General features: G+C 35.1%; 1 protein-coding gene across 4 annotated transcripts in view; it reads right to left on the minus strand.

The window, feature by feature from the left end:
• LOC123544200 (protein-L-isoaspartate(D-aspartate) O-methyltransferase-like) overlaps nucleotides 1-24,148 on the minus strand; it is a 34,326-nt gene extending 10,178 nt beyond the window's left edge. For 2 of the 4 annotated variants that reach the window (XM_053541917.1, XM_053541915.1), the window contains exons 1-6: nucleotides 24,130-24,148; nucleotides 7,503-7,668; nucleotides 5,765-5,901; nucleotides 4,813-4,917; nucleotides 2,691-2,903; nucleotides 2,116-2,285 (exon numbers count right to left, since the gene is read on the minus strand). In XM_053541917.1, coding sequence (XP_053397892.1) covers nucleotides 2,116-2,285; nucleotides 2,691-2,903; nucleotides 4,813-4,917; nucleotides 5,765-5,901; nucleotides 7,503-7,662 — 785 coding nt within the window. In that variant the 5' untranslated portion in view covers nucleotides 7,663-7,668; nucleotides 24,130-24,148. Of the gene's footprint in view, nucleotides 1-2,063; nucleotides 2,286-2,690; nucleotides 2,904-4,812; nucleotides 4,918-5,764; nucleotides 5,902-7,502; nucleotides 7,669-24,129 lie in introns of all 4 variants that reach the window. The other 2 variants (XM_053541927.1, XM_053541921.1) reach the window with 1 other exon arrangement.
• Between the last annotated feature and the right edge of the window lie 225 nt (nucleotides 24,149-24,373).

The following is a 24,373-nucleotide window of genomic DNA, read 5'->3' on the forward strand; positions in this document are numbered from 1 at the left end:
GTACTATCAGCATGTCAAGTTTGAAGGTCCTGGGTGTAGTGGTTCACGAGTAAAGTGCTTTCATGCAAAAAGTTAACATTGGCCCCTGTGACCTTGACCTTTGACCTGGTGACCCCAAGGTCAGTAGGGGTCGTGTACATAATAAGTACTATCAGCATGTGAAGTTTGAAGGTCCTGGGTGCAGTGGTTCGCGAGTAAAGTGCCTTCATGCAAAAGTTAACATTGGCCCCTGTGACCTTGACCTTTGACCCCAAAGTCAGTAGGGGTCGTGTACTCAATTAGTACTATCAGCATGTGAAGTTTGAAGATCCTGGGTGTAGTGGTTCACGAGTAAAGTGCCTTCATGCAAAAAGTTAACATCGGCCCCTGTGACCTTGACCTTTGACCTTGTATCCCCAAAGTCAGTAGGGGTCGTGTACTAACTATGTACTATCAGCCTGTGAAGTTTGAAGGTCCTGGGTGCAGTGGTTTGCGAGTAAAGTGCCTTCATGCAAAAAGTTAACGTTGTGACGAACGAACGAACTAACAAACGGATGGACAGTTGAAAACTAATATGCCTCCTTTTGGGGGCATAAAAATGCACATGAACATAGTATGATGTACAAATGTAGGAAGAGAGCAAAACTTGGTGTTCAGTAATAAGTTTACTGTAAAACAGGATCCATTGTTGACCATGCCTAATTCTGTGTTTCAACTTTAACATACTGTAAATGAATTTTGAATTTTGTGCTTTTAGACAAATGGATATATTGTTGGGAATAATTTTTGTGTCTTTGAAATTTTATGGATAAAATAAATGGGAATTTTAATCAATTTGTACCAATGTCAGGAAAATTGGTCCCCTACAAATAATGAGATTACAAAGTCTCATGAAAATTGAGTTTGTAAATCAGAAAATATTCTCCTATAGGGAACAAGAGGGCTATGATGACCCTAAGTCTATGATGATCCTAAGTCACTCACCTGAACTTGACCGTTTACCTTGAATATATGTCATTAACACTGTATCATGAGAAGTTGTTTAAATTTTTCTATTTTTACTTCTGCCCATAAAAAAGAGTTCAAGCCAAACTATTTGACCAAACTTGCAAGGGGGTTACAGATGAAGTTTGATGATGATCCAACAAATGGTTCACAAGGTGTAGCCATTAAAAGATTGTTTTACTTTTCATGCCGACAAAACCAACAGAAAATTTTAAGAGTGGACCTTACAAGAATACTACATACCAGTTTTGGTGAAGATCCATCAAGTTTTTCATGAAAACAAGTTATCAAGAGTTGTCTAATTTTAGCCCAGGTGGCCCCTAACACAGGCCAAGCTGAGAAAAAATCTGACAGAAGACCATACGAGGATGCCACATACAAAGTCTGGTGAAGATCCATCAATAATGAGATGTTCTTTATATTGTTTTCTATTTCTAGTTCTGGCAGCCCCTAAACAGGGTCAAGCAGGACCTTACAAGGATGCTACTGACCAGGTTTGGTGAAGATCCATTTAGTCATTCATGGCAAATAGTTGGTTGTTTAAGCTTATCTGGCATCCTATATGAGGGGCAACGCTTAATTATTTTAATAAATCTGAGGGGAAAACCTTATCAGGATGCCACACAACAAGCTTGATGAAGATCTGTTAAGTGAGAAGAAGTTGTTTAAAGGTTTTTCTAATTTAGGCCAATACAACCCCTAAAACCATCTAAACAAACTTGACTGAGGACACTATGGTAATGTAGTTTTTCAAAGTTTTTTTTTCCATTTTTAGCTATGGTGGTCCCTAAAAAGGGCTAAGCGGAACCATTTGAACAAAACTTGAGAGAGGTTCATGACGCTTTTGACAAAATGTGGTTGGTGACAATCCATAATGTTGTTAATGAGAAGAAACTGTTTATCTAAAAAGCTAAAGCCAGACATAGCACAACCACAATGGCGCACCCTCAACCTTTGGTTCAGCTGAGCTAAAAAGATAGAAATGCAATCTAGTATTCTCTTAAATTATGCGACTGATCCTGTTTTACAGTAGAGAAATGCAGAGGCAGCATCTCTAAAGCAAGGTACAAGATATACACCTCGTATAACCTCATGCAGCAGGGAAACAGAGTAGTAAACTTTTATCGAAACCTTGGCCATTGCTTTTCTTTGCTTGTCAGTGGCACATAAATCACACCCATTAAGTTTTGTTTCTTCGTCGTTCCGTCGGGTAATTTATCTATCTGCTGTAGCTGTTGGCTCTCACCCACTCCTCCTACTGGAATAATGAGACGACCTCCTGGTTTCAACTGATCAACTAACTGCAAAAGTATAGTAACTTCTTAGAAGAAAAATCAATTTAACAAAACAACTGAAAACAGTATTCCTTGAAATATATAATGACATATTTTGCATTAAGTTGTGACTTTCCCTAAAAAGCAGTGCTGATCCTAACTCCTGACTAAATAAGCATATGAACATGGCCAAAATATCTTCAATCATCTGTAAAAACTGTGTTCTCATATTTGTATTTTTCAACCAGAGCTTTCATAAATGTTAATTTCTTATTAGATGAATTGCTGCTTTACAGGAAAAGCCATTTTTCAAGCACTGACCTTTTTATATTCTGTGGAATCTTTTAAACCTCATTAAAATATGCCTTGTCATATATGTAACTAACTGAATCAGTATTAAGCAGAACGTATGTACAAAGTATGTTGACTTACATCTTGTGGTAAAGTGGGTGCAGCAGCCCCAACATGTATAGCATCATAGGGTCCCTCGGGCTCATGTCCTTTCCTACCATCCCCGGTTACCATGGTAATTTGTCCCGACTCCAACAGTTTTGCCAAGTTAGGATCCTTTTTGATATTTGTTACTGAATCATCTACAAGTTCTTTGATATGATCAATACCAACTGCTTTACCCTGTGGCCCTACCTGTTAGTTTAGAATGTTATCACTTAATAGCCCTTATTGGTTCCATATTAGATGTTATAATGATGAGAAAAAGTATTATAAAATTGGTGACAGTAAAAGCAGTATTTTTCATTAACTAACCAGTTTTCAGAGAGTATACCATACAAAAGCCTGTTCTTTTCACAGCTCCTCTCTTAACATTGCTTCTGCATTTGCAATAATAAACTTATAAATGTCATATGTGTGTTTAACTCCCATTGAAATATCCTGTCACATACAGGTTAAAGCACACATCATATGCGAGATACAAGCATTTCACAAGACATTACCTAGGGCAGATGTGGGTAATAAGAAGATGGTAAACAACGGCTGTCACAGGAGACAGCGCGCTCGACTATTTTGATGCTGGATAGTGAAACTGGGCAATCTGACGAAGCTGGAGCTGTCACTAGTGTGATTAATGACTCCAACGTGGATGTAATATTGGATAATAGCTTGAGTCTGTGTCAGAAGTATTAAGTACTAAGAGAGAAAAGGATAAAGTGTATCAAAACAGCAAATATTAAATATAATTTTTAGCAAAAAGTGGGGCATAATTCATGAAATATTGATGCAACAGTGGTGCACCTTGTGTCATGTTGAATCAAATCCATTTTGTAATAACTTGAGATATAGTGAAACTGCATAAAAAATTAACCTTTAATTCTAAGTAAAAGGGGCATAATTCATGAAAAATTGGTGCCAGAGTTATGGACCTTGTGTCATATGATGTGGGTGATAAAGTGGAACAACTATTTTATGTTTGAATCAATCCATTCAATAATAACTGAGTTAGAGTGAAAGTGCATCAAAACTTTAACCTGAAATTATAAATAAAAAGGGGGGATAATTCATGAAATAATGGTGCAAGAGTTATGGCCCTTGTGTCAAATGATGTGAGTGATGATGCTGAACAACTATTTTGTTTCAATCAAATCCACTTAGTAATAATTGAGATAAAGTGAAAGTGCACCAAAATTTTAACCTGAATGAATGAATGAGTTGGGTTTTATGGTGAACCGACTTTAACCTGAAGTTCTTAGTAAAAAGGGGGAATAATTCATGAAATATTGATACCAGAGTTATGACCCTTGTGCCATATGATGTGGGTGATGATGTTGAACAACTATTTTAAGTTTGAATCAAATCCATTTAGTAATAACTGAGGTAGAGGGAAAGTGCACCAAAACTTTAACCTGAAATTCTAAGTAAAAAGGGGGGATAATTCATGAAATATTGGTGCCAGAGTTATGACCCTTGTGCCATATGATATGGGTGATGATGAGGAACAATATTTTAATTTTGAAGTAAATCCATCAAGTAATAACAAAGATAAAGGGAAAGTGCATCAAAACTTTGACCAAAGTGTGGACGCAGAAGGACGCCGACACCGGGTCAAGTAGGATAGCTCTCCATACTTCGTATAGTCGAGCTAAAAATTGCTACTCCATCAGCTGCCACTATAACGATTTTGTCATTATTGAGATCATATATTATTTTAAAAGTATGCAACACTGGATCAAATTAAATAATGTGAAAGAAACAGATGGCAAAACAGTAAATATAAGATATAAATCATGCTTTTGTGATTTCCATTTGAGAATGAAATACATGACCATGTTTAAAGCAGCTGCGGAGGTCTATCCACATACTTGCGTATTTCATACTCTAATTTGAACTACTAAACTGCGATCTATTTCTTAAATATTTACAGTTCATATGCATTTCTTTCATGTACAGTTCCAATGTTCCAATGCGTAAGGAATCTACTGACCCCAAAGGCAAAATATTCCAGAGATAACGAGACTTCATCGGTCATTTTTGTTCACATTTTGGCAAACAAAGATTACTTTAAAAGTATTAAATATAGCAATACTGTGTATAAGCTTACCATAAGTGCCATACAAGCTGTAAGATAGCCACTACCAGAACCAACATCTAGAGCCTTGGCACCCTCCTTCAGGTGATCCGATAAAATCTGCAACGCATGGGCATGCTGCAATAACAGAAAAGTTTTGTTGCTACAAAACAGATTTAAATCCATAGTAAAAGTCTTCTCTTCATGAAATTGGTAATTAATCAACCTTCCAAGACTTAAAACAAGAGGGCCATATAAGAAGTTGCTTCAGGGTTTTTCTAATTTCAGCTTTAGTGGCCCTAAACAGGGGCCAAGCATTTCAATTTATACAAACTTGGGAATGAAGCTATAGACCAATTTTGAGGAAGATCATGTGGTTCATGAGGTCATTGAAAGTGTTTTTCTATTTTTAGCTCTGGGGCCTAGCTGAAACATTTAAACAATCTTGAAAGAGGACCTTCCAGGTTTGGTGCAATTCTGACAAGTAGTTTCATAGATGTCAGAGTTGTGGATGGACAAATGCCAGACAATCAAAATAGTTCACCCTAAGCACTTTTGTGTTAATAAGAGGAACTGTCAGGGGTAATTATAGTTTTACATTAACAAACTATTGCGACAGCAATTGGTAACACCACTACCTACATACTTCAAATACAACTTAGCAGAAATAAAACAACAAATTTAGCTGAAAAAATCTGTTTTTTTATCAATATTTATTTTTGAACAAAAATATCTTTTACATTATACCAGAGTATCTGACAGCTTGCCTACATTTAGTCTGAGCCACTTTACATTGTAGTATATTCCAAAATTTGAAAATATCAGAATAAAAAGCTGGTTTTTTTTTAATAGCTATATTTTTTGAGCTCAGTACTTGAATACAATCAGTGAGTTGTATTGGATACTCAATACTTCAAAAAAATACACCAAAGACTTCAATGTTTAATTATTAAAGTTCTGTAATATTAGAAGTTCAATATTTTACCATATGTGGTGCACTTATTGTAACATGGTATCCGATAGTTTGTGGGGAATCTGCGTAAGGATTGTGTTTAGAGAAGTGTTTCCTGTCAACAGCTTTCATTGCATCTACTACTCTCTCTGACTGGATAATTCCATTTGCTGAAATGGAACATAAAAATTAGATTCATGCATGGCACAAATTCTGGGAATATAAAAATAAAAGAAAGACCAACTGATGTTCTCAGCGAGAGAACAGCCAAATCAAAACCAAAATGTGCATATAAATAGTTAGACACATATTGTTCCATCCATAAAACTGTTAAAACAAGAGGACTAAAGTAGCCCTAAGTTGCTCAAGTGACCTCAACTGTTTGACCTTGAATATATGTATGACACATAGAATCATGAATGCTAATGACTGTGTTTAGCAGAGTACCAGGCAAGTTTTCAGAGTGAGATGGGTAATATCCCATCATTTTAATTTGAATTGGGTATTGTTTAAAACTTAATTGAGTACTGTGAAATCATTAATATTCGTGGGGGCCTAATTTTCGTGGATTTCGTGGTTGAGTCAGTCCACGAAATTTAATCCCAATGAACAAGTAAAATTCCATTCATTTCATGTTCAACAGTTGAAATCCACGAATTCATATCCCCACGAACTTGCTGTTTTGACCAAAACCTCGAAATTTCATGCCCATGAAATTTAATGATTTTACAGTATTCTAAAACATGTTACTCCTTTTGCTTTAAATTTGCAACCATGCATTTCATTTGGAGCTTATTTAAGTTATTAACTTTTTTATGCTTTCATCATGGATTAAATTGTAGGAAAAAGAAATATTCAGAATAAAGGATATCTGAACACCATGTGTATTCCATTAAACTATTCACATGTTTGGGCTTTACATAGTTTTTAAACAGCAGCCATTAATTAGCTTGTCAACTTGTTTAAAAGTTTAAAATTTTCTTTTATTACACCATTGCCGGAACGCTACAATTCCTATCTACTACAAATAGGTCTAATAGATCAAGTAGAACTATTTGAATAAATTTTAAAGAAGATCTTGCTTCGATACTACATATCTAGTTTGGTGAAATTCTGTCCGATTGTGTCACTAGAGAAGATGTTTATGTAAAATTGTGGAGAATAGACAATGGACATTGGAAGGTGGATGCAAGACCATTCACCTATATTAATATTTCACCCTGAACCTTCAATCCAAGTGAGCTAAAATTATGAATTCCAACAAAGAAGTATAAAATACACAAAATGGCAACTGGCTGCAATCTCACGTGACCTTGTGTCAGAGCGTGAACAGGCGTTATCTTAGTAAAAGCAAACGTTGGCGAGCATGGAGTTACAGAGTTACAATTTGTACCTTTAAAACTACATTTAAAATACATGTTAGCTTCTAAAACAACATTAGTTTAAGGAACAAAGTATATGTTTCTTACCATTAAAAGAAGTGTGGTCATATGGGGATAATTATTTTACCAATAAATAATTGCTTTCACATATAAAATGGCGTGTGGAGAACGTGTCACTTCCAGTAAATGAGATCTCATTCAGTTGTCTCAGGGATTTTTTTTGGCGAGATTTGCTCTATATGCCTTTCAAGTTGCTGATCTATTTATTTTTATAGCTCTTTGATTCCAAGTATAAACATGTTTAACTTCAGTATTAAAATACTTCAACATTTTAAGAAAATGTCTGCAAGTACATACATAAATCCTAAATTTGATATTTAACGATGTACCTTTTAAATTATCTATTAAATTTGAATTGCTATTTCCACTAGATCTCCAAGCCATGGTGCCACGAATATTCCGTGAGAAGTATGTGCACAATACAAGCAGTCCTAATGTTGATGTTCCAAATATTGCATTAAACCGCTGTCCTGGACATAAGCCTGGCATTTGAGTCTACAAAAGAAACACAACAGGATATTATTGATAGTATATAAATATACATCACAGTGATTTTTTTTGCCCTTTTGGGAAAAGGTCTGGTACCGGAAAAATTGGGGAAAATAGCGGGGGTTTTACTTAGATTGGGAATTTTTATAGTTATGTAACAGGTCAGATTTACGCTCAAAATATTTTCTTTAGCTATTCTGGTTTCACTTGTTGTTGTAATTCATGGGCGCCGCCATATTGTCTTCTTCACCGAATGTATTTTACTACGGATTATTTCATTGGTTTATAATATTGTTTTAAGTATTTTCATTGGTTTATGTTAGGTCCGATTATAAATTGTTTATACCTGTCATGTGACTATGCGCGGGAAATTCCATTTATATACCTGTGCATAGTATTTTGTTAATTAGATAGGCTGTACCGGGCAACCGGTACGTCACTGAAGCCTAAGAGCTTCATTTGTTTAATTGAGAACATTCTCACATAATACTTGCTTATAGCAAAACTCTAAAACTGAAACATAAGATTAATTTCCCTTCTCTTCTTTAGATTAATAATTAAAATTCTACTTTTATTCTTTAAGTTTCTTTGTTTATTTTAATATTTAAATAAATTCTGAATAAATATAGATTTATATAGCCTAGATTAATTCTATAAATAAAATTATAGCACTAAGTTGTTGACTCTTGTCTTCATTGTAGTTTAGAGAAATTCCCCAGAAATATATCGGCCAAAATAGGTAACAAGGTACAGTTACCTGCCCTTCGTTACCCAACTAAAGGAAGTGTATCCGAGAGAAAAGAGGTCCCTCATTTCATGATGGATTTGATTGTAAATAGATATTCTGAGCTTCTGAAAGTAGCCAAATTTTATAGATCTGATGTAAATGAAGAGAAAGGGGTAAAAAAAATCTGGAAAATCATGGTTTCTTGTGCAAATGACTGTCTGCGGATTTGTACAAAAAGTAGGCTGGACCGCTTCACTTTGTAAAAATGCAATACAGTATTCATTCTGACAGAATGATGTGAGGAGAAAAGTAGCAGGTCAACAGGTCACTTCAAAGTGATTTTTGTGTTTCTCTTGGATAGATTTCTAAAGAGAAGGTATTTGCATTTGTCTTCAGAACATTGTGTCAAAGCCTTGCATTGATATATTTGTATGTAACCCTATGGGAAATTAATTGTACTTTGGGGCCTGATATAGATCATAAATCAGTTCTACCACATACGATCACCCATAATTCTACATAAAGATATATTCCCAGCTGAGGTTCGAGCCAGTCTAATTAGAGCCTGGTACACTGGTGCCGTGACCAACTGACTAGTAATAAACAGGCCTAGGATTCAGTCAAAAATCAGAAGCCTGAATATCTAAATTCTGAAGCCTGAAATTTCTTTTTTCCATAGAGTTATAGAAGGGAAATTCTGGCAGCCAAAAGCCTGAAATCAGGACCAGTCCTGAAAAATCCCAGGTCTGAATAAAACCGACCAATTAGCTGGTGTAGAATAATTACAAATTTGCTAGTAGAAATATAACGTAACCTTTTCATTTTTCTCCGATTTTCATAATTTCGGTTTATAAACTCTACATACAGGACAGTCATACAACTTTAAATTATCAAATAAAATTATATAAATAAGGAAAATCAGTGCTACAATGACTACTACTATAATAAATAAATAGTCTATTTGTTAAATTTGTATAAAATACATGTACGCTTAAATAAAGTGTATCAAGAAGATAAATTATAAATAGGTTGTGTATACAGTACATGTATAAAGTAGGGTTAAATTATTGTGTATTAGTATGGCAGAACAAAGAACATCGTTTCATACCGACGGTATCGGTTATACAAATGTAGATAGTCATATGTATGCTAGTGCGTGCACGAGTTCTGTGTTTTTACCAAGGAGTGAGAGTTATCCACGTACTTGTGTGTTTTCGCCTATTAGAAGACCTGAAGGTATCGTAACTTCTCATGTAAATTCTCCAAGAATTGACTTTGATGAAACATATTATGAATGACCTGCTAGATTACGGAATATAAATTATGCTGGTTCATACATAGAAGAACCCATTGCAAGCGACACAACTAGGTTGTATCAAAGCAGAGAACATGGCGTTACTTTTGAATTAGGGCATCAACAAACACATGACAGCATTGAAAGTCGTTCTACCTCTCGACCTGTTAGTACTTATTTAAATAGGCAAACGTTGCTACATAGGCCGAAAATTCAGTCAATATCATGTCAAATAGGCCAGAAAATAAGTCTGATTGTTCTAAGGAAAATTCGGAATCACAGATTTCCGCAGGTTCTACAAATATGCTTGCGAATCAGTGTATACCTGAAATTATAATAACCCCTCCCGTAAACACACAGTGTGAGAGTATCAGTACAAACGCACCCGTAAAAGATCAAATGTCAGTACATAATGATATATTACAGTCAAGGTCAAGGTCGGATTGTATTTACATTGAGGGTTGTTCAACAAGTATGAATATTTCTATAATAGAGAAAAGTTTACAAAATACAGAAATTTTGAGACAGAGAAGTGAAGCTGAGAATGAGGGTTGTTCAAAGACTGAAAGTAAAAGTTATCTGACAAATGAGAATGAGGGTTGTTTAAAGAGCTCAAGAACTGAAAATAAAAACTGTATGAAAGAAAAGCTTAATGGTGTGGGTCGACCAATCAGTTCAAAAACTGATAAGAATTGACTTTGATGAAACATATTATGAATGACCTGCTAGATTACGGAATATAAATTATGCTGGTTCATACATAGAAGAACCCATTGCAAGTGACACAACTAGGTTGTATCGAAGCAGAGAACATGGCGTTACTTTTGAATTAGGGCATCAACAAACACATGACAACACTGAAAGTCGTTCTACCTCTCGACCTGTTAGTACTTATTTAAATAGGCAAACGTTGCTACATAGTTGCATGTTAGGAAACTTGAATGTTGTTGAGACAGAGGGTTGTTCGTCAAGTAGTAAAAACAATAAGGGATGTTCACAAATGATTCAAAATGAGAACTTGACATCTAAAAGTAGTACCTTTACAATTACAAATGAAGATTTATAAAGAGAGCCCGCAAACTTCTTCATGCTACTATGTCAAATGTTCCTTTGATCAAATTAAAGGAGGCATGCTTATTGACACAGGTAGTCCTGTATCAATTTTATCTAGTAAGGCATATGACAGAATGAAAAATAAACCAAACTTAGACCAAGTCAATGAAACATTGTCGTCTGCAAATGGTACTAGTTTACAAATAAGGGGTAAATGTAAACTTGTGTTTCATGTTGAACATATTCCTGTAAGCATAGATGTGTATGTCGCCAATGTGGAAGAAACGATAGGCATTTTAGGTCTTGATTTCTTTGAATGTTATGATGTTAGCTTGAAAATACCTAACGCCTTTTAAAAACAAGAGGACCATGATGGTCCTGAATCGCTCACCTCTTCCCACATGACCCAGTTTTGAGTATGACGTCGTTTTTTCTATTATTTGACATAGTGACCTAGTTTTTGAGCTCATGTGACCCATTTTTGAACTTGACCTAGATATTATCAAGATAAAAATTCTGACCAATTTTCATGAAGATCCATTGAAAAATATGGTCTCTAGAGAGGTCACAAGGTTTTTCTATTATTTGACCTATTGACCTAGTTTTCAAAGGTACGTGACCCTGTTTTGAACTTTACCTAGATATCAAGGGGAACATTCTCACTAATTTTCATGAAGATCTCATGAAAAATATGGCCTCTAGAGAGGTCACAAGGTTTTTCTATTTTTATACCTACTGACCTAGTTTTTGACCGCACGTGACCCAGTTTCGAAACTGACCTAGATATCATCAAGGTGAACATTCAGATCAATTTTCATGAAGATCCATTGAAAAATATGGCCTCTAGAGAGGTCAAAAGATTTTTCTAATTTTAGACCTACTGACCTAGTTTTTGACCGCAGTTGACCCAGTTTCAAACCTGACCTAGATATCATCAAGATGAACATTCAGACCAACTTTCATACAGATCCCATGAAAAGTATGGCCTCTAGAGAGGTTACAAGGTTTTTTTATTATCTGACCTACTGACCTAGTTTTTTAAGGCACGTGACCCAGTTTCAAACCTGACCTAGATATCATCAAGGTGAACATTCTGACCAATTTTCATGAAGATCCATTCAAGGGTATGGCCTCTAGAGAGGTCACAAGGTTTTTCTATTTCAAGACCTACTGACCTAGTTTTTGATCGCAGTTGACCCAGTTTCAAACTTGACCTATATATCATCAAGATAAACATTCAGACCAACTTTCATACAGATCCCATGAAAAATATGGCCTCTAGAGAGGTCACAACGTTTTTTCATTATTTGACCTACTGACCTACTTTTTGACGGCACGTGACCCACTTTCAAACTTGACCTAGATATCATCAAGATGAACATTCTGACCAATTTTTATGGAGATCCATTCAAAAATATGGCCTCTAGGGAGGTCACAAGGTTTTTCTATTTTTAGACCTACTGACCTAGTTTTTGACCGCACATGACCCTGTTTCGAACTTGACCTAGATATCATCAAGATGAACATTCAGACCAACTTTCATACAGATCCCATGAAAAATATGGCCTTTAGAGAGGTCACAAGGTTTTTCTATTATTTGACCTACTGACCTAGTTTTTGATGGCACGTGACCCACTTTCGAACTTGACCTAGATATCATCAAGATGAACATTCAGACCAACTTTCATACAGATCCCATGAAAAATATGGCCTCTAGAGAGGTCACAAGGTTTTTCTATTATTTGACCTACTGACCTAGTTTTTGAAGGCACGTGACCCACTTTCGAACCTGACCTAGATATCATCAAGGTGAACATTCTGACCAATTTTCATGAAGATCTCATGAAATTTATGGCCTCTAGAGAGGTCACAAGGTTTTTCTATTTTTAGACCTACTGACCTAGTTTTTGATCGCACGTGACCCAGTTTCGAACTTGACCTAGATATCATCAAGATGAACATTCAGACCAACTTTCATACAGATCCCATGAAAAATATGGCCTTTAGAGAGGTCACAAGGTTTTTCTATGATTTGACCTACTGACCTAGTTTTTTAAGGCACGTGACCCAGTTTCAAACCTGACCTAGATATCATCAAGGTGAACATTCTGACCAATTTTCATGAAGATCCATTCAAGGGTATGGCCTCTAGAGAGGTCACAAGGTTTTTCTATTTCAAGACCTACTGACCTAGTTTTTGATCGCAGTTGACCCAGTTTCAAACTTGACCTATATATCATCAAGATAAACATTCAGACCAACTTTCATACAGATCCCATGAAAAATATGGCCTCTAGAGAGGTCACAACGTTTTTTCATTATTTGACCTACTGACCTACTTTTTGACGGCACGTGACCCACTTTCAAACTTGACCTAGATATCATCAAGATGAACATTCTGACCAATTTTTATGGAGATCCATTCAAAAGTATGGCCTCTAGAGAGGTCACAAGGTTTTTCTATTTTTAGACCTACTGACCTAGTTTTTGACCGCACATGACCCTATTTCGAACTTGACCTAGATATCATCAAGATGAACATTCAGACCAACTTTCATACAGATCCCATGAAAAATATGGCCTTTAGAGAGGTCACAAGGTTTTTCTATTATTTGACCTACTGACCTAGTTTTTGATGGCACGTGACCCACTTTCGAACTTGACCTAGATATCATCAAGATGAACATTCAGACCAACTTTCATACAGATCCCATGAAAAATATGGCCTCTAGAGAGGTCACAAGGTTTTTCTATTATTTGATCTACTGACCTAGTTTTTGATGGCACGTGACCCAGTTTCGAACTTGACCTAGATATCATCAAGGTGAACATTCTGACCAATTTTCATGAAGATCTCATGAAATATATGGCCTCTAGAGAGGTCACAAGGTTTTTCTATTTTTAGACCTACTGACCTAGTTTTTGACCGCACGTGACCCAGTTTCGAACTTTCCCTAGATATCATCAAGATGAACATTCAGACCAACTTTCATACAGATCCCATGAAAAATATGGCCTCTAGAGAGGTCACAAGGTTTTTCTATTATTTGACCTACTGACCTAGTTTTTGATGGCACGTGACCCAGTTTCGAACTTGACCTAGATATCATCAAGGTGAACGTTCTGACCAATTTTCATGAAGATCTTGTGAAATATATGGCCTCTAGAGAGGTCACAATGTTTTTCTATTTTTAGACCTACTGACCTAGTTTTTGACGGCACGTGACCCAGTTTCGAACTTGACCTAGATATCATCAAGGTTAACATTCTGACCAACTTTCATAAAGATCCCATGAAAAATGTGACCTCTAGAGTGGTCACAAGCAAAAGTTTACGGACTGACGCACGCACGCACGCACGCACGCACGGACGGACGACGGACGACGGACACCGCGTGATCACAAAAGCTCACCTTGTCACTTTGTGACAGGTGAGCTAAAAAAACTCGGCAAAGTCAAACTTCATAGGTATCAGAGTTTATGTTGTGCTAGAATAAAAATCTCTGAATCTGTACTTGTTCCAGCTCAGTCTGAGATGTTTATACCAGCTCATATAAATGGGAACCAGGGATCACTTTTGGCCGCGATTCCACGATATTCTCGCATTATTTTGGCGAAAATCGCATAAATTTTGCTCAACTATACAAATAAGACAAATATGTTAGATCCCTCCAGAGATTTTATAAGCAAAGGAATCTATATTGCACATTCATTAGTAGACACGTGATGAAAATCTTACTTTGTCAGTTATGAATGTCAACGACTCTCCTTTCAGAATAAAAGTCAACACAATTATGGGAAACATGAGTCCAGTCACTCAGATATTTCTTGGCAATGAGACATTGCCAGATCAAAGTACTGGAAGTACTTTACCTGAGCATTTAAGACCTTTGGTTGATTCATTACCCCCAACCATAGATTCAAAACAAAAAGATGAGGTTGAAAAATTATTAACCCAATTTCAAGATGTGTTTGTCGGACCTGATGGCAAACTAGGTCAAACAGATATTGCAGAACATTTCATTTACACCGGAAATGCTAAGCCAGTTCAGTGTAAACCAAGACACAGGGTGTTGTTGATGAAGAAATTGATAAAATGTTAGAGAAAAAAGTTATTGAGCCTTGTAATTCTCCTTGGTCTTCAGGTATCTGCTTAGTGAAAAAGAAAGATAACTCTGTCAGATTTTGTGTGGATCTGAGAGCCTTGAATTCTGTGACAATCTTTGATGCATATCCCTTACCAAGGATTGACGAAACTCTAGGTAGACTTGCAAACAGACATTTTTACCACTGTCTAGACTTAGCTTCGGGATATTGGCAATTGAAACTGAATGAGTTTGATGCACCAAAAACTAGTTTTAGAATTCCGTCACGTGGTCAATTTATGTTCAGAGTTGTCCCCTTCGGATTAAAAAACGCACCAGCTTCTTTTCAGCAGCTAATGGAGGCTGTCTTAGCTGGTCTTGGTTTTGATAAAGTACTAGTTTATTTGGATGATGTCTGTATTATGGGCAAATCTTTTTATGAAGCACCTGAAAACCTGAGACTAGTCTTACTAAGGTTTAGACAAGCAAACTTGAAGTTAAAACCTAGTAAGTGTAAACTATTTCAAATTAAGATAGTATTTCTAGGTCATCAAGTATCAAGTCAAGGTATCAAATCTGACCCTTCAAAAATAACATGTATTAAAGAATGGCCAGTACCTGGAAATAAGCATGAAGTAAAATCATGGTTAGGAATTTGTGGTTATTACCGGAGAATGATCAAAAACTTCGCAGAGATTGCTCTACCTCTCAATAGGTTGACAAGAAAAAAAGCAAAATTTAAATGGGAAGATGCTGAGCAGTTAGCTTTTGATAGGTTAAAAGCATCCTTAATAAGCCTGCCAATTCTTGCTTTTCCGCATGAAAATGGAAATTTCATCTCAGATACAGACGCAAGCGCAGACACCATTTCTGGTATTGTTTCTCAAATACAAAATGGGCAAGAACGAGTCATTGCGTACGGTAGTAAGACATTAAATAATGCTCAACAGAATTATTGTGTCACAAAACGCGAGCTTTTAGCTGTAGTTCATTTTGTACAAGCTTACAAACATTACCTATTAGGAAAGAAATTTCTTATCAGGACTGATCACAAAAGCTTGATTCACTTACACAATTTCAAAGAACCAGAAGGCTTAATAGCTCGTTGGCTTAATGTGTTAGGAGCATATGAGTATGATATTGAGTACCGTGAAGGTTCAAAACATTTGAATGCAGATAGTCTTACAAGGCAAATTAAACAACGCTGTAACATATATGGGTGTCCAGAATGCACAAACTGTAAGAAAAAAACGATCAAAATGCAGATATGACTTCAAACAAGCCAGGTGATGAAGCTGAAATAAGCTCAAGAGTAAAATCTTTAGTACAGTCAAAAGATGAAAATAACATTCAGCAAGATCAATGTAATGTACAAACACAGACTGGAACTTGTGAAGGTCAAGGTGACATGTACTATTTCAGCAGTCCTTGCTCATGCATAAATTCAGTCAGTGCAAATGTGACTTGTGATTTATCAAATCCTAAGGTTAATTGGTTAAACTGCTGGTCTCATCAAGAGTTGATAAATTTACAGAAAAGTGATGTAGCCATAAAAGAAATTATCAGACTTAAATAAGAACAATCTGAAAAACCTGAAAAATCAAAATTGTCTATCATAGACAGTGATACAATTAAATTATGGCAAAACTGGGAAGTGCTTGAAGTTTAAAAAAACCTTCTTTACTTCAAAAGTACAGGCAGTAGTGGTCAGGGTTCTCTCAAACTGGTAGCCCCTGATAAGATTAGAAAGCAAATTTTTTAGCATTTACATTGCCAAAGGTATGCAGGACACTTAGGAAGAGACTGTACAATTGAAGCTCTTAAGCGCTGTTTCTTTTGGTCTGGTATGAATCAAGATATTGCAATGTGGGTTCGTCAGTGTGAAATGTGTGCACGTTGTAAACCTGGTCCTGGTAAAGGTAAATCAGCACTTAAGCAGATTCGAGCCTACAGGCCTATGGAAATTTGTGCTGTAGATATTTTAGGTCCCTTACCCTTAACAAAGAACAACAATGAGTACATAATTGTCTGTGGTTGTTACTTTACTAAGTGGAAGATGGCTTTTGCAGTACCTGATCAAATTGCATATACAGTAGCTGACACACTTATCACCAACGTTTTCCTTCAGTATGGTTTTCCTGCACAATTACATACTGACCAAGGGAGAATCTCGTTTATTTTCTGCAATGTGTGAAATCTTGCAAATTGAAAAAACACATACCTGTCCCTATAATGCAAAATCAGATGGAATGATAGAACGCTGTAATAAAACACTGATACAAATGTTAACCAGCTTTGTTTCTTCTGAAATAAATTTCAGAGACTGGGATGACCACCTCCCCTATGTTATGGCAGCTTATAGGGCCACTGAACATTCCAGTACTGGATGTACACCAAATTTACTCATGCTAGGTAGAAACATAGAGTACCCCATTGATTTAATGGTTGGTCCCCCTCCTGGTCAGTATGACACTGAATGTCCCATTGAATACATTGAGTGGGTCAAGTCTACAATGCGCGATGCTTTCTTGTTCGCAAATGATCATTTAGGCATATCAGCCACTAGACAAAAACGTTATTATGATAGAGGCTTAAAACCAAGAGAATTTTGTACTGGTGATTGGGTTTGGAGATGGTATCCTCCAACTGCAAATCAAAAATTAGGTTTGGGGTGGATGGGTCCATACCTAATTATTGAAAAACTTACATACTTAACATACAGGATACAAAAATCCAAGGACTCAAAGCAAAATTAATAGCAGTCCATGTTGATTACCTTAAGCCTTATGAGGGTATTCCCAGAACTGAGAATTGGTTAGAAAATAACCCTACCATTGATCCTGATGAAGTGAATGATGATGTCACAATTTTAGATGATGTCATATATGATGTCACGAATTCTGACATTTCTCAAAATGAGACAGATACATGTCAATCTAAGAGTAGTGATTACACAGTGCCATTTGTTCCAAGATCAAGAAGGGAACGCAGCATCAAACCAAGACAAATGTATAGTCTTGACTAAAATTATCTATAAAAGACAATTTAAAACAAGTTGTATTCAATACAGCACAGATGTTTTTAATCTATTGCTTAAAATACAGTTATTTTAAAAGTAAACATATCAGCACAATTTTCTGTAAAAATGTAGTGTTATTTGTAAATTCATGAAATTGCACAATATGTAAATGTAATAGTCATGAAACTTGTAAATTTATAATTGTATACCAGTCATGGAACTTGTTTTATGTTTAATGATGCTGATTATTATATTGTATTACTTTATACTTGTGTGTTAAATCAACATACAATAGTATGCAGAGTTAAAACTCAAAAGGGAGACAAATTCTGCAACTATAAATATAATTATAAAGAGTTGTCTTTCTTGTAAAAAAAATATATATCTATAAAATGTATATAAATTATATAAAAATATCAAAAAAAAAAAAAAAAAAAAATGATGTATAAATATAATCATTTATTTAAAATAAAATCAATAAATAAGGTATAAATTAGTACAAAAATGCTTTTAAAAAGTTTGAAAATAAGGAAATAAACAGTATGTATTTTGTTTATTAATTCTAATTATAATTTTTTGTTTGAAATTAAATCTTTTCCTTGCCAATTTCAGTTAACATGGCTCAACAAATGTTGGAAGCAGCTGACAGACCTTTATGGCCGGAACAAGGGATGGAATGCCCTGTACCCCACTGCTCAGCAGGGAAATTTTTCAGTCCTTATGTCAGATTCAGTGAACATTGGGCAAGGGTACATCTGCCAGTAGTAAACGTTTTCAAATGTATGAAATGTTCCACTGTAGTCTACAGGGGTAATGAGGCTCGGCAGCACAGTAAACGCAACGGGCTACAACACCTGTGTGAGGCGTCTAGGATTGCGAATAGAAATATATCAGCCCGGTAGGGGTCAGTAAGCCACGCTTCCCCTCGCAACAGGAAGGGAGGGATATGGAGGAAGAAAGGCAGGTCAAAAACGAGAGAGAGAAACAACGCAGGAAGGAGGAAGATAGGGAGGCAAGGAGAAATACTCAACGTGTGGAACTGTTTGGTTTAAATGCAATGTCACCTATTGAATTGGATTATTATGACGAAATTAGTCACTGGTAGTGTCAAGTGTTAATTGTTTTTTCATTTACTTATAGCGCTACAGTTATATGGGTTTTTTTTAGGAACACACTATTTTTGTCAGTTATTTTTGAATTTATTTCATATTGAAATTTCTATCTTTTTATTATAGAGCTATAAATAAATTGTTAATTAAAGAATCTATAGTTATTACATACTTTTTATTAATTTAAGAGTTAAATGTCAGTAGGTTTTAAAGTACTTTATAATTTAATTCTAGGACTATTTGTTCTTTACATTTTTTGTTTTTGATTATGATTAAGTAACTCTTTAACTTAAGTCAAGACTTAAGTCAGCATTAAATATATATCTGCTTTCATTCCTTATTCACATAGATTTTTCATTACGTATTAAAATATTTTGCAATATTTTAATTTATTTAAGGTTTAGGAGTATATCACCAAAACACAGAAATATTTTATAAACGAATAACATCGTTACCAATATTTTACTTAACCATTACAGGTTCTGCCATACTGTCCTGTACTGAAAATATTCTGAAAAAGTTGTCCCCCTTTGAAAATGAATGCCATTTGTAAAGAAATAAAAATAAACAATTGCTGAAAACTGTGTTCCACTTAATTAAGTGAAATTTCAACACTCGCATGCTATTGCAAAATGAATCAAAACAAGCATGTGTAACAGTTCTTTGGAAATGGTGAGTTTCCGAAGGCGTTTGACTGCCCGGAAGTGGGGCCCCTTTAGGCAGTCCTTTTTTTCGGAATTCAATGTTTATATTAGTATACTGACACTTGTTTTGTTGTTTTTGTAATGATAGCGTGTATATTACTCTACAAAACAAGTGTCAGTATACTGATATAAGCACTGAATTCCGAAAAAGGACTGTCTAAATAGGCCCCACTTCCAGACAGTCAAGCGCTTTTAAAAACTCACCATTTTCAAGGAACTGTTACACATGTTTGTTTAGATGCATTTGTAATAGCGTGCGAGTGTTGAAATTTCACATAACTAGGTGGAACACAGTTTTCAACAATAGTTTATTTTTATTTCTTTACAAATGGCATTCATTTTCAAAGGGGGACAACTTTTTCAGAATATTTTCAGTACAGGACAGTACCGCAGAACATGTAATGGTCAGGTAAAATATTGGTAACGATGTTGTTCGTTTATAAAATATTTCTGTGTTTTGGTGATATACTCCTAAATCTTAAGGAGAAAGGAATGTAACAGGTCAGATTTACGCTCAAAATATTTTCTTTAACTATTCTTGTTTCACTTGTTGTTGTAATTCATGGACACCGCCATATTGCCTTCTTCACCGAATGTATTTTACTACGGATTATTTCATTGGTTTATAATATTGTTTTAAGTATTTTCATTGGTTTATGTTAGGTCCAATTATAAATTGTTTATACCTGTCATGTGACTATGCGCGGGAAATTCCATTTATATACCTGTGCATAGTATTTTGTTAATTAGATAGGCTGTACCGGGCAACCGGTACGTCACTGAAGCCTAAGAGCTTCATTTGTTTAATTGGGAACATTCTCACATAATACTTGCTTATAGCAAAACTCTAAAACTGAAACATAAGATTAATTTCCCTTCTCTTCTTTAGATTAATAATTAAAATTCTACTTTTATTCTTTAAGTTTCTTTGTTTATTTAAATTTAAACAAATTCTGAATAAAAATAGATTTATATAGCCTAGATTAATTCTATAAATAAAATTATAGCACTAAGTTGTTGACTCTTGTCTTCATTGTAGTTTAGAGAAATTCCCCAGAAATATATCGGCCATTATAGATCATAAATCAGTTCTACCACATACGATCACCCATAATTCTACATAAAGATATATTCCCAGCTGAGGTTCAAGCCAGTCTAACTAGAGCCTGGTACAGTTATTAAAATAATAACATTTAATATGCTTCTTCCTTTAATTCCATGCAAATAGCATCAAACAAAATGTTTAAAATGGTTAAATCGTGGTAAATATCAATGTAAGTAAGTTTTCCTTCTGCAATCATCAAAATGCAAACTTAATTTGGTCGTTTGGGGAATTTTGGATGATAACTGGGGAAAAAAGATTGCATTTCTCAATTGGGAAAAGGTCCTTTTAGGGGTACTTTATAAAGAAGGGAAAAAATCGCTGCATCATATATGTCTCTAGTCCAAATAATGGGACATTTCGGGACAGCGTGATCACTTTTGACTGTCGCTGTCTTTGTCATGTCCAAACTTGTTCTAATTGAAATCCATGGAGAATGTTTTCTGGTACATGTACAAAGTTTTTGTAAAGATTACATCTCGGAAAATGAATTTATGTTCACATTAAAGCATAAACTTCCCTCGCTGGAATTTTATGAATACATGTACATATTTTGTGTTATATGTTTCTGCAGTTCAGTGAAATCGGCAGTCAGTTGTTTATCTCCCACTTGTCACATCGATTTCAGTCTCTATTTAAAATTATAAATTAAATTAGTTTCCATACATGTTGCGAATATCTGCATTAAGTCTTTATAAATTTGTCTTATACAATGATGATTATCCCAAGTGAAAATTTCAGTATTATGATTTATTGCAAAATATTGCTGCATTTACAAAAAATGTGACTACAAAAAAGAGATAAGTAGAAACTGCTCAGGTCGCTCAACACAACAAAACCGAAAATGTTGCAGGCTCGGTTTGATTGAGCCTGTTCATGGATAGTCCTAAATATAAGACCTGACATAACTCATATCAATTTATAAGTTCATTTTAACTGATATTTTACATTTTTTATTTTCCATGTTATGTCGGGTCTTAACGTTGAACTGAAATAACGTATAGCACAAAAATCGCTTCAGATCTGAATTTTGATCTGAAGGTTTTTTAACGATTTTCTGGCAAAAATGACTGAAAATTTCACATTGAGTATGAAGAATAATCATAAATGTGCTTTATGGCAGCAATTAAAAAATTGTATTTTACCTTATTTGTTATTAATTAACCGATTAATTAATCCAGTATCCATGCTGCTGAAAGTTTTGAATAGTGGCACGGTAGTAACCGAGGGTGTTCCGGATGTAAACATGATTTGCATATTAGAATCATTTCTTGAATGAAAGTTACCTTTTCTCTATCTCGTACAGAGAAATTATAAATGTCAATAATCTTTCTATTTCCAGAAGAGACATTTAAAATTTATTAGGATGGAAATAGAAGATATACATTTATGATGAAAAAAAAAAAAAATTACAATGAAAATATTTGGCGGGAAATATTTTTTCGTCTACCGCCGATCAAATTTAATTGGTACTTTCAATTTCGAAACAAGATGGTGGCATGTCAAATATAAACATTCGATGTCAAAAAGATGAAGTGTCATTTCGTGGATAATAATGGTAGGGATTTTTCTAGACCTCTAAAAAGGGCAAGGTGCTACTAAAAAGGGGCAGGGTGCATTTTGCGCGTTGCGTACCTTTGTCTACGAAAATCATAAGGTAGATTTCCATGGTTTTTGTTGTAATGTCTACACTGTAAGGTACTACAGAAAGATTTGCAATGAATCTGAATGTCAGGAAAAACATTAATACCTGTGTGTCTATATAACATGCTTATCATTTATAAATACATGCAATTTGTTTTATGTTTGCATGCATTATTTTAGCCTTGAAAGTTTTCTTGATAAGAAATATACCATAAACTGATAAAGATACTTTTGAATAATTTAATAATTCTGGTGCAAATCTGTCATTATACATTCATTATATTACTGAACGTACCGTTGATACTCGTGTATAAATGACACCCCCACCCCACAAAACCCCACTCCGAATCGTGGGTGCATATTATACAAAGGTGTAGACAATTTTCCAACTTCAAAATAACTTTGTTTACGATTTTCACCATTTTGGTAAAGGGAAACTACTCTACGCGCTGACTGTCTACGCTAAATTCTGATATTGTCGTTACGTTCTGTAAAAGATCGAGTGGTTTATTTTCTTTTAAACAAAATTAATATCATACAAATTTAATAGTATTTTGATGAAATAAATATAACAAAATCATAGATATTCTGATAGGCAGTGATACTAATTAAAGATCGACTGTTATCTTCAACCGAGATCAAACTGTGAACAGCAAAACTGACACGAGGTGCCACGCTAATTGCCGATAATTACTGGCCATTAATTGGCATTTAATAAGCAGCAGACTTTGTTTTAAGATATGTTTTTTCTCCTTTTTTATTTTGTTTTGCAGTTTGTTTTAATTGCTGACCTATCTAATTGTTGTTTATTACGATTCGATCGGTCGTCATCTGCATACTGATACTGCATACATGCGTCGGGCAAATACACAGCACCTGTGTATAGTCGGTGCGTGTCATAACTTCGTATCTATTGACAATTATTTGGGATGTATTTTGACAGATGACTGATGGGCAGTTCGTTTAGAAATACTTAATTAATGGTCAAAGGGGCGGTGCTAAAAGGGCAAAGGGGCACTGAAGAAAGGCAAAAGGGCGGCGATTTCGGGCAGAAGGGCGGCGCTAAAAATGGGCAGGGCACTGCGCCCTGCTATTCCGCTCCAGAAAAATCCCTAAATGGATTGTAAATCATTTTAACCTTGCAGTACTGAAGCAAACGTATTTTTGTTCCTATTAGGTACAAAGTTTACTGACTTTATAATGTTATAGAAATTGATTTTATGCTACACTTCTTTCATACTTAGCGTTTAGACGCCGAAAAAGGCTTTGATACTAAAAATGTAAAATGTCAGAATATTGACTACTGAACGTCAAATGACAACTTTTTCACGTCTAATTATTTGGACTAGTTCATGGACAAAGACCTTTAATAATTTTGTGTTATTGTCTATCTTCTTGTAAACCATTTGGATGCGATTATGACCATTTTGCATTTGATTTTGACATATTTTGCATTATTGTTATTGGTTTTATAGCTACTTCTTGATATATAGCTAGATTTAGCTATATAGCTAATTTGAGACTTCCTGGGACCTGTTGTGTGCAAAAGAAATGTGCCCACGAATTTCACGAAATATCAATTTTACTCTGTTGAAAATTCATGACAGACAATGCATTTTACAACAAAAAGACAGTACTTACGTTTGCATATGTCTTGACATATACCCACTTTGTCTGGAATTAATAACAGTGCTTGTTTACAAAATAAAATTGCACGTAGAATTTGCTTACCTTGACCTTTGTCAAGCCTCCGGTGTCAGTGTAAGAAACGTCAAGTTGTAATAACTGGTAATCTATTTTTAGAAATGCACGAGAAATGCGAGGCGCAGCCGAAGAGCCGAACATCATAACTAAGGAGAATGGCAGTTCAAACAAAAATCTGGTATATTAAAGCTGGAGGCTTTATGCTTTCTTTTTTTCTCAGTGGTGTAGCGGTAGATCTACTAAATTGAGTTGGCCAAATGGATCTACTAAA

This window comes from Mercenaria mercenaria, chromosome 1 (genome assembly GCF_021730395.1).
Source record: "Mercenaria mercenaria strain notata chromosome 1, MADL_Memer_1, whole genome shotgun sequence".
In the NCBI taxonomy this organism is placed as follows: Eukaryota; Metazoa; Mollusca; class Bivalvia; order Venerida; family Veneridae; genus Mercenaria; species Mercenaria mercenaria.